At 40.9% G+C, this 17233-nt stretch overlaps 1 protein-coding gene and 1 long non-coding RNA gene across 2 annotated transcripts; one reads left to right on the forward strand and one right to left on the reverse strand.

Moving 5' to 3' along the window:
- Positions 1–2358: 2358 nt before the first annotated feature.
- LOC122024438 lies at positions 2359–3941 on the reverse strand. Its single transcript, XR_006123426.1, has 2 exons — positions 3379–3941; positions 2359–2620 (listed from the first exon to the last, which is right to left on the reverse strand). It is a non-coding gene; the product is annotated as an uncharacterized LOC122024438 (long non-coding RNA).
- Positions 3942–6745: 2804 nt separating this feature from the next.
- LOC122025781 (origin of replication complex subunit 2-like) lies at positions 6746–8414 on the forward strand. The gene is made up of 3 exons (XM_042584656.1): positions 6746–6866; positions 7381–7675; positions 8119–8414. The coding sequence occupies exons 1-3, from the start codon at positions 6753–6755 to the stop codon at positions 8397–8399; spliced, it is 690 nt and encodes a 229-aa protein (XP_042440590.1). The 5' UTR covers positions 6746–6752; the 3' UTR covers positions 8400–8414.
- Positions 8415–17233: the final 8819 nt, after the last annotated feature.

The raw sequence follows: 17233 nt of genomic DNA on the forward strand, positions 1-17233 counted from the left end.
CCGTCAACCTCGACCTGTTGGTACATCATGCCTCGATCCGGTCACCCTCGACCGCTAGGACTCCCACCGTGTCCGGTCAATCCTTTGACCCACTTGACTTTTACTCGTCAGCAAGTATCCGGCCACCCATTGACCCTTGACTTCCACTGCATGTCCGGTCAACCTTGACCCATCCGACTTCCTTCCTTGCCAAGTATCCAACAATCCTTCGACCTACTGACTTCCCAACACCGATGTCCGATCATCCTCGATCCATCCGGATTTTTCCTTCGCCCGGCTTCACTCACCAGGACTTTCACCTAGCTTCACTCACTAGGGTTTTCCATCTGCCTAGCTTCACTCACTAGGACTTTCACCTGGCTTCACTCACCAGGACTTTCACCTAGCTTCACTCACTAGGGTTTTCCATCTGCCTAGCTTCACTCACTAGGACTTTCACCTGACTTCACTCACCAGGATTTTCCATCTGCCTAACATGCCAGTTAGGACTTCCCAGTCAAGTATCCGGTCAACCTTGACCTACTTGACTCTTCTTCGATCAATATCTTATTGTCAAACATCTAAACCCAAACCAAGACTCAGCTTGGTTAACCAGGTCAACCTTGACCTGAGGGATGTTGCACCAACAGTTTCCACAATGTTCAAAAGCTAGTTATTGGCTTCTATAATGTATGCCCAACTTCTACCATGGTAATTTTATATCATTTTAATTTTACTTTTTTGAGTGATAATTAAAATAATATTTCAACAAGTAAATCAAATGATGAAAATTTCATAACATTTATTACATTTTAAATAAACATAATTTAATCATAATTGAATGTATAGAAATTAGCATATAACTTCTATAATGTATAATAGTTACTTGTTAATTTCTATACATTGTAAAAACTATGATGTAGTTTCTATACATTGTATAAGCATGTAGCTTCTACAAACATATAACAACTATTATACTGGTTAATTTCTATAACATATAGAAGCACATTTGCTATGTCACGCCCCAGAGGAGTCTCTGCCAGAGGAAAATCCGACAACATCTCTCTTGTAGCAGTGATAATCTGAAGCTTATATACATCAACAACAAAATACATCAGCCCACACGACTGAAATATACACAACCACGTAGTTATATATATATTAAATAGCCCACACGGCTGTACTACAAACACAACTACGTAGTTATATATAAAACAACTCACTCGGTTGTACTAAAAAACACAACGGAAAGCCCATACAGCCAAAACAACACAATACATGTCGGCACGGCTTAAACACAAATACAACACCAAAATCAAAGAAAATAGTCACATGGCTAAACACCAATACAATGCTAAAACATTAAAGAATATATAAAAGAAATCAAAAGCGAAGTAAAACCATCTTCTGATGTGACACGAGACCGACAGTTAGGATACTCCAAGCGACTCGACATATCTATGTGCTAACTTGAAACAACATGAAAAATAAGGGATAGTGAGTTCAACAACTCAGCGAGTATCAAGCGGATATGCATAGTAAAATATAACTACCTGTAATAATCATGGAGTACAGTCTTCTGAACAATAACAGGTAATGCAAAAATGAAACAAGGGAAGAAGAACTATACTCACCAGAATCTCCTATCCTGACATAAGGGTGAGAACCACACCAATAGATGTAGGGTCATCAAACCAAATACATTATGTATCCTGTATGCATGTCAATCATATGCAACCACAAAAATGCAGCATTTAAAATGCAACAAACACAAATAATAAATGCAAGCCAATACATATGATGCAAAAATGACATGTGTCACCCCTGACACCAGTCAGTCATCTCACACGCGATGGTGAGACCGAGTGGGTAGGGCTATGACAACTGTGCACTTTGCCATCACTACTCCTGAGTGATCGAGTGGACATGATACTATCGGAGTATACCTATCCTCCTACCCCAAACAGAGTGGGGGAGCGTAATGCTCTCATCTCCCTGTATCATAGTCAAGAGGAGGGATTCCTGCCCGCTACCATGCTACGTCACACTACTCATGAGCGGACCAACAGAGCTTGACAAAGCAACTGCACACACCCTGATTGACGTGCCACTAACCCATGAGTGACTGTGTGTGCAGATCATGTAACTGGCGATGTGCTCAACAATAATGAAACCGACAATCGTACAGCATGCAATAATGCAAGATGGTGCATGACACTAAGCATGTAAATCCTTATCATGACCATTTCTAAATAGTATGTACCAAAAAGGAAAAGGAATCCTATAACAAATATCTAGGTATCACAAAACTAGATACACATGCCCGATAATAAAAATCTAGAAAGCTAGTCCTAAACATAGTAAAGCATAGTATGTCACTACCTCTAGGAAACAAAATACACATGATAATAATCAAGAGTATATAAACATGAATGCATATCAGACAACAATAAAAACAAGCTACAGGTATCTAGTAGTGGCATATAAAGGCAAATATAACATGATCATTGCTACTAGCTATAACCTACTATGTATATCAAAATGACATTATCAAAAGAGATAAGTCAAAAGGTACCCGCCTTAATCAGTAGTTCGTATTGGAACAAATCTCACGTCGAAATGCTCGTTTCGAAGCAACGTCCTGCAAATCACATGATTATAATTTAGTTAATTACATATGCAACAACTAGCTAAATCTCAACCCAACTAATAGAGGAACCCCTAATCGAACTATCATTAATTAATCATAATTAATGATTAACTTCAATGAATCCTCCATTCGATCACATTCACTCTTCCTGTGAATTAATCAATCATCTTCATAATACAACTAAATACAACAATCATCCAATCATTTAATCCATTAAATCAACTCCTAAGCATAATAAACCTAACATACTAGTTCATCCACAGCAACCAGATCCAATCATTACCCGAGTAGACATTAAGAGATCCCAAGTCTAAATAATCTCAATCTGATATCCCTTACCCAAATCAACCAACCACCATCAATTAAAGCAACCTACTATAGAAGTGACCAGAATTATAAATCCATTAATCAGTCCAATACAACCTAATCAATTTTCAATAATCCATTACCCTATCAACAAATTCATTGTAACTTCCACTAAACATCTAAAATCAACCCTACATACTTTATCCACCTTAATTAATACAACTCACTTCACACTTTTCACATCCCATATAAAAATGAAATCAACTCCGTTGTTGACTCATGGTGGAAGATGTTGGCCGCTGGAAAATTACGGTCGGAGCTAAGTAGAGTTGCTAATCTCCAAATCCGGTACCCTATGACATCACCATCCCAACCACAATTGAGCATTAGATCAAATCTCATAATGCATACCTTATATATGAAATCAAATACCAAACCTTTACCTCTTCCTCTTCAGCAATCACGGGTGGCACAGATCGGACTAGCTACTAGCAGAGCCCGCTACTGGTTGTCAATGGTGTCGTGGATCCAAAACTAGGTCACGACCCAAGGAAAGATGAAGACTTGTAACTAGAAAGGGGCCAACGGCAACGCCTATGCTCCGACGTCGGCCTAGCAGCCGACGGTGAAGAGGAACGGCTAGGGCACGAGGCCAACTGTCGATCGACGCCAGCGACGCGTCGGTGAAGAAGATGGTGCTCAGCTTCTTGCGACTAGTGTCGGGTCGTGGCGGTAGGCTTCAGGCTGCAACGACCGATCGTGGGTCCGTGGTGGTCGGCAGTGGCACACAGGGAGATCGGAAGGGGGGTTGGCATGAGGTGGAGAAGAGGGGAGGGATCAGAGCGAGAGGGAGGAGGGAGAGGAAATCGGCGCGAGGATGGCTAGGGCACGCGATCGGGAGAAGAGAGGAGAGGGCGGCGGCGTGAGCTCGACGAAGAGGAAAAAGGGGAAGAGAAGAGAAGAAGGCTTCGGCGGTGAGTCGGGCGAAGGCACGGGTGAAAAACGAAAGAACAAAAAATGAAAAAGAATAAAATAAAAAGTTATATAAACTTAGGTATTTTAATTAAACATTAAGTTAAATTTTTTAATTAACTCTCACCTTTCAATATTCCAAATAAATTTCTCAGAGCCTAACCGATTCACTCTTAAATTCATCATACAAGAGCTCCGATAAAATTTTAAAAAAATTTTAAATTTTTTTAAAAATTTCATTAAAATTATTCGTCTTATTTTATTATTATTTTATTACGATATTATACATATGTTATAGCCTAATTTGGGATGTCATTTTACCCTATTTATGTTAAATTTTAATGTAAATCTATCCAAACTACATTCAGTTCTTGAGATTCTCAGTTTTTTCGCCCTCATCAATTTTTTTGCACATATCTTTTTGGAATTCTGATAACTGCATAAAGAACTGTGTTTTCAAGGTTTGTTGCAGAATCTACAGACATGTTTACAGGCAAATGATGATCGAACCATTCCACACCAGAAAAAATTTTCTGTATCAAACCTGAGCTTGGCCACCAGATACATCGATTTGCAGGGCGGAGGATGATCGCCCCAAACACACCACACTTTGAGGAGGAAGGGAGGCTTCGGTCAGTGCTGAATCTAATCGGGAGAGTCCTATTCTTGTCTTTGGGCATTCGTTGAATCCATCGGACGATCTGAATTCCGCGCCTCCACTTTGAGATATTGCCGCAATCCTGAGCTCCACGCCGACGGTCTTGGCAGCTATCACCTTCTGGAGATCTTAACCTACTAGGGCAGATGGCAAGCAGAAAGAAGCAGCCCCAAAATGTGAGGGGGCGGCGTTCTATGCTATTTTGTTTTTCTAAAAGGGCGCTCTTTATTGTTTTTTTTTTAAAATTATTATTATCATTTTTTTTCCTATTAATAGGGATCTTTACTGATTGCCGCTCCAAAAGTCTTCATTGGGTTCGTCTGGATGCGAAGTTAGAGGTCGGACTGTGCGCTGTATTGCTCCTCCGGCCGGTGCGAGGTTAGTGCTCGGCTCTTCTATCTTGTTCCCTTTTCAATCTCTCGTTCAAAGATATAACCAAGAATCAAGATTGCAAAGCTCGATCCCTTCCGCCGACCTAATTAAAAGTCGAGTGGCAAGATCTCGCCCCTTATCCGATTTCTCCGCCGGCGCAAAAACCCTACATTCTTCCCCCTTCCCCGATCTCCTTCCGGCCTCCTGTTCGGCGCCAGCGGCCTTTTGACGTCGCCTACATTCTTTATACTTTCCCGGTGAAGTTCTTGTGCGTCCTATTGATCTGTAATTTTTATTTTTATTTTTTTGAAAAAAAATGATTTCAGAGTCCTCCTCCTTATCGTAGTAGTTCGTTTGATTGTTGTCCAACCTTTCCCGGGATGAGAAAGTCTATACAGAAATTGCATGCTACAGCAAGTTGACTCTTACAATTTCTCATAGATAACAAAAAAAAAAATTGTTTAGGACACGCTTGGTAGAAAAGATGGATGTTGGGGTCCATGAGATGACTATGGAGGATGAAGAAGATGACTTCATGCTGTCAAGAAATTACTTCCTTGCCAAAGAAATTGGCAGCTCTTCTAGGAAGAAATCCTCGCAAAAACACGTCGTCGACATCAATCTTGTTGACGAACAGGTTTTCATTCACCTCCAAAGTGCAAATTATAGTCACTTTCTGTGATCCTCATATTACTTTTCCCCATAATTGTAGTTATCCATCGACATATTATTGTTTGCTATTTGGCACAGTTTGTCACTTCCTTGTTAGTTATTAAACTCTCCTATTATGGATTTTCCTATTGGTAAGTTGGAGAATCTAGGTTAGTATACTGAGAGAGACATGCACATGTTTAAGCTACTTTCTTAATGGTGTAACTTATTCCTGTTATTTAGCAATATATAATATTACCTCGTATTCTCAACTCACAATACATATCGCTTAAATGCATAAATACTTTTTTTTTATCTAATATAACATTTTGCATTTCTTATCTGATTTTTTAATATTTGTTTACTTGTTTAGTTTTTACTTCTGAACTTTCACCCTTGTTTTTAATGGTATCAAGATTCCCTTGTGGCTATATCTTATCTCCCACTCCAATGAATTCTACTGGACATGTTTAGTTTCCTGTTGCAGTGGGATGTTGTTTGGAGTATGTTTCTGTGACTTCTTAAATTGTTGTTTATATGAAAAAGATTTACGTTGCTTAGAGGGTTAAAAAGGAATATCCTACAGCTGCTCCCAAGTTTAGTCCCTCTTTTGGCTGTTCTTTAGCAAATTCAAGCTTCACACAAGTGAATACAAATACTTATATGCCAATCTACTGTTATTAGATAATAACCAATCGATTAGAATAATCAGTTTACTCATGTGAAATAGTTGAAGAATATGTAATCAAATTTTCACCATGTTATTCTTTTTTAAAACATCACTGTTAAAGTTATCATATGACAGTTGGAATAACATGCTTATCCTTTTTCTAATGCTTACACTATTTGATCTCAGGTCCTCCGAAAAGAAGTCTTTGATATTCCAGTGAAGCATGAAAACGAAATCCAACATTTAATCAAAAGTTACAGAAATTTATACCCTAAGTGGCTTTTTGAGTTAAGGTACGTAGGCTTGCTTATGTAGATTTTTGTAGTCCTTCACTTAACATTCTGACATGAGAAGGAATTATATTTCTTGCTATGAAGATATATGCTTTTGACTACAAGTTATTTTAGGAATTCATAAAATTCATCAGAACTGTGTTCTCTTTTAATGTATTTTTGAAGGATTGCACTTATTGCAGGTGTAGTTTTGGTTTATAAATGTATGGATTTGGTTCTAAAAAGGCCTTGCTCGAGGATTTTGCTTCAACAAGCTTAACTGATTTTGGAGTGGTCGTGATCAATGGCTATCTTCCATCAAACAATCTTAAACAAGTACGATTTTTCTTCCCTCTATGCAATTAAACCCTGTGGCTTACAAAACCTATATTTTGATAGTTTTTTTTTTTGGTTTTGCTAATTTTACTTCTGGAACCAGTGAATGCACATTACTTCAAGGCATATTAAAAAAAAAATTGGAAAACTAAAGTTGCTGGGGTATCAAATAATTATCAACTGAAAGAAATTTGTATTTTTCTATTATATTCTTTTGGTCAGAGAGATTTTCTGTATTTAATGTGCTTAGATGTCTCTCTCATTCTTTCGGCACACCAACCAATTTTTGTGGTGATAATCTAGTATTGTTGCTAACAATGTTTAAATTTGATATGGTGATATGGGTGTTTTTCTCTTAGATTGCACATTTTAATTCAAATTTTATGTTTTTTTAATATAAGAAACAGCTTAGCTTTTAAGTATGTTCATCATTCCAGAGCAATTATCTGTACTAGTTTATATTCTATAGCTTAATCACTTACACTCTTTATTTATAATGTGTTCATTCTTAAAGGCCCTGATAACCCTAGCTGAAGTCCTCTCGGACCAATTAAAACATGAAAGGAAGAGCTCTACAAGAAGCAAATCGAACACTGAACATACTTTTAGTTCTCTGTCAATTGAAGATCTTCTCTCATTTCTGAATGTGCAACTTCCACAAGACAATAACTGTTTTGTCTGTGTTATCATACACAACATTGATGGTCCTTCTTTGAGAGATCCTGATTCACAACAGTATCTTGCGCAATTAGCAAGCTGTTCTAGAGTCCGTATGGTTGCATCGATTGACCATGTGAATGCACCTCTTTGTAAGTTTTGGTTAACTTGCATTTCCTATTTGACAGTTTAGCATTTTTCTTTGGTTCTTTACCTACTTCTCACATGCTTCTGATCAGTTAATCATGTTATAGCATTTTGTTAGCATCAAAGTCACTACGTTTAATGAATTTCTGTGGCTACTAGTTGCATGCTTCTTTAGATACCTAGTGGCTGATATCTTGATTTTGGAAAGAAGAGCGATATAGTTGAATGTTTCATTAGATACCTAGTGGCTGATATCATTAGAAGGCTTTGTTCACTCAAAGTTATATTTAATGGGAGGGGACTTACTCAAAAGAGGTGGAGGTCGATGAGAGAGTGGAAGAGAGGAAAATCTGATTTTTATGCTATACATGTTTTGTTTCTCAGTCCTTGCTAAATGAGTCTGCTCAAGGTTTTGCGCTGCTTTAATGCTCACTTGGTTTGTTTGTAGTGTGGGACAAGAAGATGGTGCACACTCAGTTCAAGTGGTCGTGGCATCACGTCCCAACTTTTGCCCCTTACAAGGCGGAGGGCAATTTTTTCCCATTGATTTTGGCAAATTATGGCAATGCCCAAACCACGAAAACTGCTTTGGTTGTTCTACAGAGTTTGACACCCAATGCGCAGAGTGTTTTTAAAATCCTTGCCGAGCATCAGCTAGCCAATGAGAAAGAAGGCGAGTCGAATCACAATACATTGGTAGTTAGTAATACATTGGTAGTTAGACTCTAATCTTCTTTTGTTTTCAGGCATGCCAAACAGCACCTTGTACACCAAGTGTCGCGCGCGATTCCTGGTTAGCAACCAAGTAACACTGAATTCCCATCTAACAGAGTTCAAAGACCATGAGTTAGTGAAGGCGAGACGACACTCAGATGGACAAGATTGTTTCTACATTCCTCTACCCTCTGAAGCACTCAGCAAGCTCTTGCAAGAATTGGCATAATCTGATTTCTCGTGGTCCAGTTGTTAGCGAAGTCAACCGTGTGTTTATTTTTTGTGCATTGTTGTGCTCATTCAATGTGTTTTAGCAACTCTAGCTGCTCTAGTTCTTTAGTTTCTATGTTCCTCTATCCCCTTCTAAGCACTCAGTAAGCTGTTGTAAGGATTGGCATGTTTCCCATAAATGATTAGTTTTCAATTGACTCTTCTTACTAAAGTCAACCCAGTGCATTCTTTTATTCTTGCAATTGATTAGTTTTCAGTTGACTTTTGAATGTTCTTTTATTTTAACTCATGTCAACGGAGTGTTTTTTTTAGTAATTCAGTATCTAAGTTTTTGAATTGATTAATCACATTGGTCTTGTTATATGAAAATTTTCTATCTGTCATTAGAGTAAAGCCGGAAATGTTCACGAAGACTTATCCAAACGGTTAACGTTCTTAGATTTGTTGTTCCATTGAAGGATAATCTTACGCGGCAGTTGAGATTTAAATTTTAAATGTTCGTTTGAATACTTTATCGTAGAAGATTAATTTACATGCATCAAACTTAATAAGGGATAGTCAACCTTGTTTATCTTAAAATCATCATATCGATAAAGAGAAACCAAGAATTAATCTCTCTCCCGAGTGAAGTTTCTCTCAAGTGGTTTGTAAGTACAAAATCTGTTTCGATATTTAAAAAAATCAGGATATTCTTTTAACGAAAATAAATAAAGGAAGCCTTTTGATATGCCTCTAAGGGTAGAAGCTCGCGGATGATCTTATGTGTTATTAGGCCTTGTAAATTTACATGTCTATATTTAATCCAGGCCAAAGATATTAGATTGTTTGAAATAAACGTTATTCTGTCATTTTTTTAAGTGTTAACTACAAAAGTACTTTTGTGATCCGATATCATTTTTTTTCCTTTTATGGTTACTCTGGACGCTTATTTTGTCATCGTTCCAACGTCGCGCAGAAAATAATAATATCTACCTTGTTACGGAAAATGAATTCCACGCTAGATTGGGATCAAGATGGAGATGGAGATGGTCGATGTGATGGCAATGCGACACGAGCTCTGATCACTATCCAGCCATTGCAATAAATGAAGCCTCTTTTTTGTTTTCCTTTGCTGGCGATACGCAATTAATGAGATCGGGTGTCGCCTCGCTTGTTTTGTCCACTGGAATTTTCCGAATGGAATATGCTTCAATTCCTTCTAGCGGTTGGAGTTTTCCTTGAGCCATCCTGATGGCGGTGTTGCATTTGGTTTGACAGTGTCCGCTGGTTGGTGCGGATCGGAGTTCGTTGGAGGCGATTTGGGGGTAATTCTGCTTCTTTTTTTTTCCTTTCTTTGTTAGAGGAGGATTTCTTGTTTCTTGATCCCTTAAATATCGCTTCTTGGTGAGATTTCTTCTCGCGTGTTTTGCGATAGCGTCATTTCATTGCATTCCTTTGCATCTCCTCGATAATGTAAATCTATCCAAACTGCATTCATTTCCTGAGATTCTCAGTTTTTTCGCCTAAAGAGGAAGGTCTCCATCATTTTTTTTGTACATATCTTCTTGGAATTCTGATAATTGCATAAAGAACTGGTGTTTTCAAGGTTTGTTGCAGAATCTGCAGACATGTTTACAGGCAAATGATGATCGAACCATTCCACACCAGAAAGATTTTTCTGTATCAAACCTGCTTGACCACCAGATACATCGATTTGCAGGGCGGAGGATGATCACCCCAAACACACCACAGTTTGAGAAGGAGGAAGGGAGGCCTCAGTCAGTGTTGAATCTGATCTGGAGAATCCTATTCTTGTCTTTAGTCATTCGTTGAATCCGTCAGATGATCTGAATTCTGCACCTCCACTTTGAGATCTTGCCGCAATCTTGAGCTCCACGCCGACGGTCTTGGCAGCTATCATCTTCTGGACATCTTAACCTACTAGGGCAAATGATGGCAAGCAGAAAGAAGCAACCCCAAAATGTGACGGGGCGGCATTCTTTGCTATTTAGTTTTTCTAGAAAGGCGCTCTTTATTGTTTTTATTAAATTACTATTATCAATTTTATTTTTTCCTATTAATAGGGATCTTTACCGATTGCCGCTCCAAAAGTCTGCATCAGGTTCGTCTGGTTACGAAGTTAGAGGTCCGACTATGCGCTGTACTGCTCCTCCGGCGGGTGCGAGGTTAGTGCTCCGCTCTTCTACCTTGTTCCCTTTCCAATCTCTCGTTCAAAGATATTACCAAGAATCAAGATTGCAAAGCTCGATCCTGTTGGATCGCGGTCGGCTAGAAGGGGGGTTGAATAGCCTGAAAGTAAAAAAGCACAACCTTTCTCGAACTTTCTTAAACTAACACTTGCATAAAATGTAAAGCAATAAATTAAAACAGAAAAAGACGAGGCACCATATGTTTACTTGGTTACAATTGAGAAGGTTGTTAATCCAAGGAAGATGTCACACTAGATTATCTTCTACAGGCGGAGAAGCCTCTTACAGCAATGAAAGCGCAAAGAAATAGAAACTAAACTACAACTAAAAGCGCACAAGTGTTGGAATTACAATTTTTGAGTTGTTGAAAAGCTTCTGGACCAAAGCTGTATTTATAGCCTTGGTTGGGGCGCCCCGAAGGGTTCCGGGTGCCCTGGGGGAGAAAACTTTATCCCCCAATGTTCAGATCGCGATTAACGTGTTCTGATCAAAAAGTCAACTCCGAGCGCCCGGAAGGGTTCCGGGCGCCCCGGAGGGGTCCAAGGGCCTCGGACTGTTCCGGGTGCCCCGTACAGTTCCAGGCGCCCCGGCTGGGAAAGTCAACCCCATTGACTTTCCCTAGCCCGGGGCTTCTTCTCCGGCTCCGTTCGCCTCAGACCGAGTCTTCCACTCGCTTGGGTGATCTCTGCCATCCGGAATAGGGCTCACCCGAACCCAACTTCCGGTCTTCTCGAGCAGGCTTCCGCTCCGGCTTCTCGTCCCTCGGAATCGCCGCGTGCTTCCTTCTCGTCCGCCAGCATACTCATCTCTGTCCCTCGGTCGCACCCCGTGCCGACCTTCTCGCTAGCTGCGTCTCTTGCTCCTCGAGCAGTCTTCCGCTCCGGCTTCTCGTCCTTCGGAAGCACGACACGCTTCCTTCTCGTCCGCCGGTATACTCTTCCGTAGCGCCTCGTCCCTCGGACGCACCGCGTGCTGTCCTTCTCACTAGCTGCGTCTTCCGCTCGACTACCTGTGCTCCTAAGCTCCTGCACACTTAGACACAAGGTTAAAAACACACAGGACCTAACTTAACTTGTTGATCACACCAAAACAACCTTGGGGTTCCAACAGATCCCTTCCGCCGACCTAATTAAAAGTCGAGTGGCAAGATCTCGCACCTTATCCGATTTCTCTGCCGGCACAAAATCCCTACATTCTTCCCTCCTTCCCCGATTGCCTTCTGGCCTCCTGTTCGGCTTCTTGTCCCTCGGAACCACCGCACGCTTCCTTCTCGCCCGCCGGTGTACTCTTCCACAGCGCCTCGTCCCTTGGACGCACTGCATGTCGTCCTTCTCACTAGCTGTGTCTTCCACTCGACTACCTGTGCTCCTAAGCTCCTGCACACTTAGACACAAGGTTAAAAACACACAGGACCTAACTTAACTTGTTGATCACACCAAAACAACCTTGGGGTTTCAACAGATCCCTTCCGCCGACCTAATTAAAAGTCGAGTGGAAAGATCTCGCACCTTATCTGATTTCTCCGCCGGCACAAAATCCCTACATTCTTCCCTCCTTTCCCGATCGCCTTCCGGCCTCCTGTTCGGCGCTAGCGGCCTTTTGATGTCGCCTACATTCTTTATGCTATCTCGATGAAGTTCTTGTGCATCCTATTGATCTGTAATTTTTTTTTTTATTTTTTTTAAAAAAATAATAATTTCAGAGTCCTCCTTACTGTAGTAGTTCGTTGGATTGTTGTCTAACCTTTACCGGGATAAGAGAGTCTATATAGAAATTGAATGCTACAACAAGTTGACTCTTACAATTTCTCATCGATAACAAAAAATATTTTGTTAGGACACGCTTGGTTGAAAAGATGGATGTTGGGGTCCATGAGCTCCAATGCTAACACCAAGATTTACTTGGTATCCACCTTAAGAAGAGGTGACTAGTCCAAGGATCCGACCTTCACTCACTTATCCACTATGAAATAACTCCTTCTCGGTAACCACGTCACAATTCGACATGAGCTCTGGCTATCCAGCCATTGCAATAAATGAAGCCTCTTTTTTGTTTTCCTTTGCTGGCGAGATGCAATTAATGAGATCGGGTGTCGCCTCGCCTCTTTTGTCCGCTGAAATTTTCCGAATGGAATATGCTTCGATTCCTTCTTGCGGTTGGAGTTTTCCTTGAGCCATCCTGATGGCGGTGTTGCATTTGGTTTGACAGTGTCCACTGGTTGGTGCGGATCGGAGTTCGTTGGAGGCGATTTGGGGGTAATTTCTACTTTTTTTTCTTTCTTTGTTAGAGGAGGATTTCTTGTTCCTTGATCTCTTAAATATCGCTTCTTGGTGAGATTTCTTCTCGCGTGTTTTGCAATAGCGTCATTTCATTGCATTCCTTTGCATCTCCCCGATAATGTAAATCTATCCAAACTGCATTCAGTTCCTGAGATTCTCAGTTTTTTCGCCTGAAGAGGAAGGTCTCCATCATTTTTTTTTCACATATCTTCTTGGAATTCTGATAATTGCATAAAGAACTGGTGTTATCAAGGTTTGTTGCATAATCTGCAGACATGTTTACAGGCAAATGATGATCGAACCATTCCACACCAGAAAGATTTTTCTGTATCAAGCCTGCTTGGCCACCAGAAACATCGATTTGTAGGGCGGAGGAGGATCGCCCCAAATGCACCATAGTTTGAGAAGGAGGAAGGGAGGCCTCAGTCAGTGATGAATCTAATCGGGAGAATCCTCTTCTTGTCTTTAGTCATTCGTTGAATCCGTCGGACGATCTGAATTCCGCGCCTCCACTTTGAGATCTTGCTGCAATCCTGAACTCCACGCCGACGATCTTGGCAGCTATTATCTTCAGGACATCTTAACCTACTAGGGCAGATGATGGCAAGCAGAAAGAAGCAGCCCCAAAATGTGAGGGGGCGGCATTCTTTGCTATTTAGATTTTCTAAAAGGGTGCTCTTTATTGTTTTTATTAATTTACTATTATCAATTTTATTTTTTCCTATTAATAGGGATCTTTACCGATTGCCACTCCAAAAGTCTGCATCGGGTTCGTCTGGTTACGAAGTTAGAGGTCCGACTGTGCGCTGAATTGCTCCTCCGGCGGGTGCGAGGTTAGTGCTCCGCTCTTCTACCTTGATCCCTTTTCAATCTCTCGTTCAAAGATATTACCAAGAATCAAGATCGCAAAGCTCGATATCTTCCGCCGACCTAATTAAAAGTCGAGTGGCAAGATCTCGCACCTTATCCGATTTCTACGCCGACACAAAATCCCTACATTCTTCCCTCCTTCCCCGATCGCCTTCCGACCTCCTGTTCGGCGCCTGCGGCCTTTTGATGTCGCCTACATTCTTTATACTATCTCAGTGAAGTTCTTGTGTGTCCTATTGATCTGTAATTTTTATTTTTTATTTTTTTAAAAAAATGATTTCAGAGTCCTCTCCTTACCGTAGTATTTCGTTGGATTGTTGTCTAACCTTTCCCGGGATAAGAAAGTCTATACAGAAATTGAATGCTACAGCAAGTTGACTCTTACAATTTCTCATAAATAACAAAAAATATTTTGTTAGGACATGCTTGGTTGAAAAGATGGATGTTGGGGTCCATGAGCTCCAATGCTAACGCCAAGATTTACTTGGTATCCACATTAAGAACAGGTGATTAATTCAAGGATTCGACCTTCACTCACTCATCCACTATGAAATAACTCATTCTTGGTAACCACGTCAAATTGTGACACGAGCTCTGATCGCTATCCAACCATTGCAATAAATGAAGCCTCTTTTTGTTTTCCTTTGCTGGCGGACGCAATTAATGAGATCGGGTGTCGCCTCGCCTCTTTTGTCCGTTGGAATTTTTCGAATGGAATATGCTTCGATTCCTTCTTACGGTTAGAGTTTTCCTTGAGCCATCCTGATGGCGGTGTTGCATTTGGTTTGACAGTGCCCGCTGGTTGGTGCAGATCGGAGTTCGTTGGAGGCGATTTGGGGGTAATTTGCCTCTTTTTTTTTCCTTTCTTTGTTTGAGGAGGATTTCTTGTTCCTTGATCCCTTAAATATCGCTTCTTGGTGAGATTTCTTCTCGCGTGTTTTGCGATAGCGTCATTTCATTGCATTCCTTTGCATCTCCCCGATAATTGTTTGAGTTTTAGGGTTCTTGGAGGTTCTTCTATCTCTCTTTCCTTTTTGCTGTGAGCTTACAGCTGAGAAGTGCATATTTTGAATTTTGATTGCCAATGGCCGGTTGATGTCTCATTTCGGAGGCTTTTGTGGCTTCGATTAGCTTTGCCAATTCCATAGCTTGTCGAGAGGTCCTTCTGAAATACCTCCCGATCAGTAGTTTGTTGGCACAAAGGTGATTTGTTTTTTGATGCTTTATGATTATAACTGCACGAAAGGTGGAGGTTTGGAAAGATGTATGCTGTGGAGAAGCTCGACAGCTACATCTCCAGGGGTGTGTACACTGTCTCCGACCCCTTTCATCCATTTGGAGGAGCCGTGGACATCATTGTCATCCAACAGCAAGATGGGAGCTTGTTGGGACCTTGACATCGCTAGAGGGGGGGGTGAATAGCGTCTCACCCAAATCGATTGCTTCCTATAATGTTAGTTCACAGCGGAAATACAAAAACAAATACTAATAAGAGAAAGCAAACCTAACACGTTGATTTAACGTGGTTCGGAGATAAAGCTCCTACTCCACGGCTGTCCGTAAGGTGGACGATCCCGATCCGTCGGTGGATGACTCCCCGGAAAACCTCCGGCTAGCTCAAGCTCCTTGTCGGTGGAGAAATCTCGCCACAAACACTTGAATACAAGCACACCAATCACACAAAGGCTTAGGAGACTCTAATAGGCTTTAACCAAGTCTATTTCGTCAACCATGCCCAAGCACCGCGAGCTCTATTAAATAGAGCTCGAGAGGAAAACACTAAGCTGTTTCCCCGCTACCAGTCGACTGGTCCTTTAAGTGAAGACCGTTACTCAACGGTCGACTAACAGTCGATTGCTATAGTGTATCAGTCGACTGCTACAGTGTATCAGTCGACTGCTGCAGTAACCACTCGACTGCTACAGTGCTGCTACATTGTCACAACAGTGCTGCTACAGTGTCGCTACATTACTGCTACAGTGAAACCTAAAACCATAAGATTTCGCCCCGAGTACAATCACTCAGCACTCGTCCTCGCCCGACCAACCTAGATCTAGCCTTCTAGCCTCCTCCATCAGCCTCGCATCCCTCGGATGTCTCCCCATCCTTCATGTCTTGCCTTCTGGAGCTTCCTTCGGCCTTGTCCTTATTGTCGGGTCTTCCTTTGCCAAGAGGCTCCTCACCTCCGGGACTTCATTCATTGTCAAGTCACACTTGGACTTACGTTGCCAAGACTACATACTTGGACTTACACCGCCAAGACTCATCCTTGGACCTACACCGCCAAGACTCATCCTTGGACTTTTCTCCTCTGCCAAGATTACACTTGGACTTTCCTTATTGTACTTGTATCCTGCACACTCACAATGCATATCATATACAACAATAAACCTAACTTAAACCTTTGCCCAAACATCAAAACCTAGGGCACCTAGATTGCTCCAACAATCTCCCCCTTTTTGATGTTTGGCAATCTGTTTAAGTTAGGGAAACATAAATGCAATACATATGTAAATAAATATGCAAATCAACTCATGCATAAATAATGGAACCTAAATCCCTAGGCTCCCCCTTCACCTAAACTCTCCCTTGAGCTAGGATTTCCCACAAAGGTAAACTTCTCTCCCTTTGCCTAAACAATCGCTCCCCCTTCACCTAAGCTCCCCCTCGAGCTAGGATTTCTTGTAAAGGTGTATAGGTTTCCCACTTAAACCTAAACTTCTCCCCCTTTGCCATACATCAAAAAGAGCTCCAACAATATCCCAATTGTTGAAAACATGTCATCCAAATTGACTCTAAACTCATGTATTTATCTCCCATGGATCTCATACATTTAAACGAGTTAACACGGTCAAGAACAACATTGAAAAATACTATTAGGCTCGTATCAGTCGACTGAACTAGGTACCAGTCGATTGCCTCCTTCGATTTCCACTCACAGAACCTTCTGTGTTCGAAATATACTGTTACCAGTCGACTGACCTCATCAAAATGAGCTTACAGAGACATTCTGTGCTCAAGAACATTGATACCAGTCGACTGGTAACTGTACCAGTCGACTGGTACTCTTTTTGGGCAAAAATTAACCTTTTTTACTTACTTTCAGAAATACGCCAAAAATTCGACAGACCTCCAAAAAATTCCAAATTTTGTGGAGAGGTCTATTTTATCCATATATACTTGGGAAAAATATATATAAAAATATATTTATCACAGGTCCCATGATTGACACAAAGTTCAAAATTAGCTAAATAGTTCAATTGAACATTGACCTAAAGTC

This window comes from Zingiber officinale, chromosome 9B, assembly GCF_018446385.1.
Source record: "Zingiber officinale cultivar Zhangliang chromosome 9B, Zo_v1.1, whole genome shotgun sequence".
In the NCBI taxonomy this organism is placed as follows: domain Eukaryota; kingdom Viridiplantae; phylum Streptophyta; class Magnoliopsida; order Zingiberales; family Zingiberaceae; genus Zingiber; species Zingiber officinale.

Coding starts and splice junctions, on each gene's coding strand:
- LOC122025781 (XM_042584656.1), top strand. CDS start 6,753: ATGTATGGATTTGGTTCTAAAAAGGCCTTGCTCGAGGATTTTGCTTCA. Junction 6,867..7,380: donor CATCAAACAATCTTAAACAA/GTACGATTTTTC, acceptor TCATTCTTAAAG/GCCCTGATAACCCTAGCTGA. Junction 7,676..8,118: donor CCATGTGAATGCACCTCTTT/GTAAGTTTTGGT, acceptor GTTTGTTTGTAG/TGTGGGACAAGAAGATGGTG.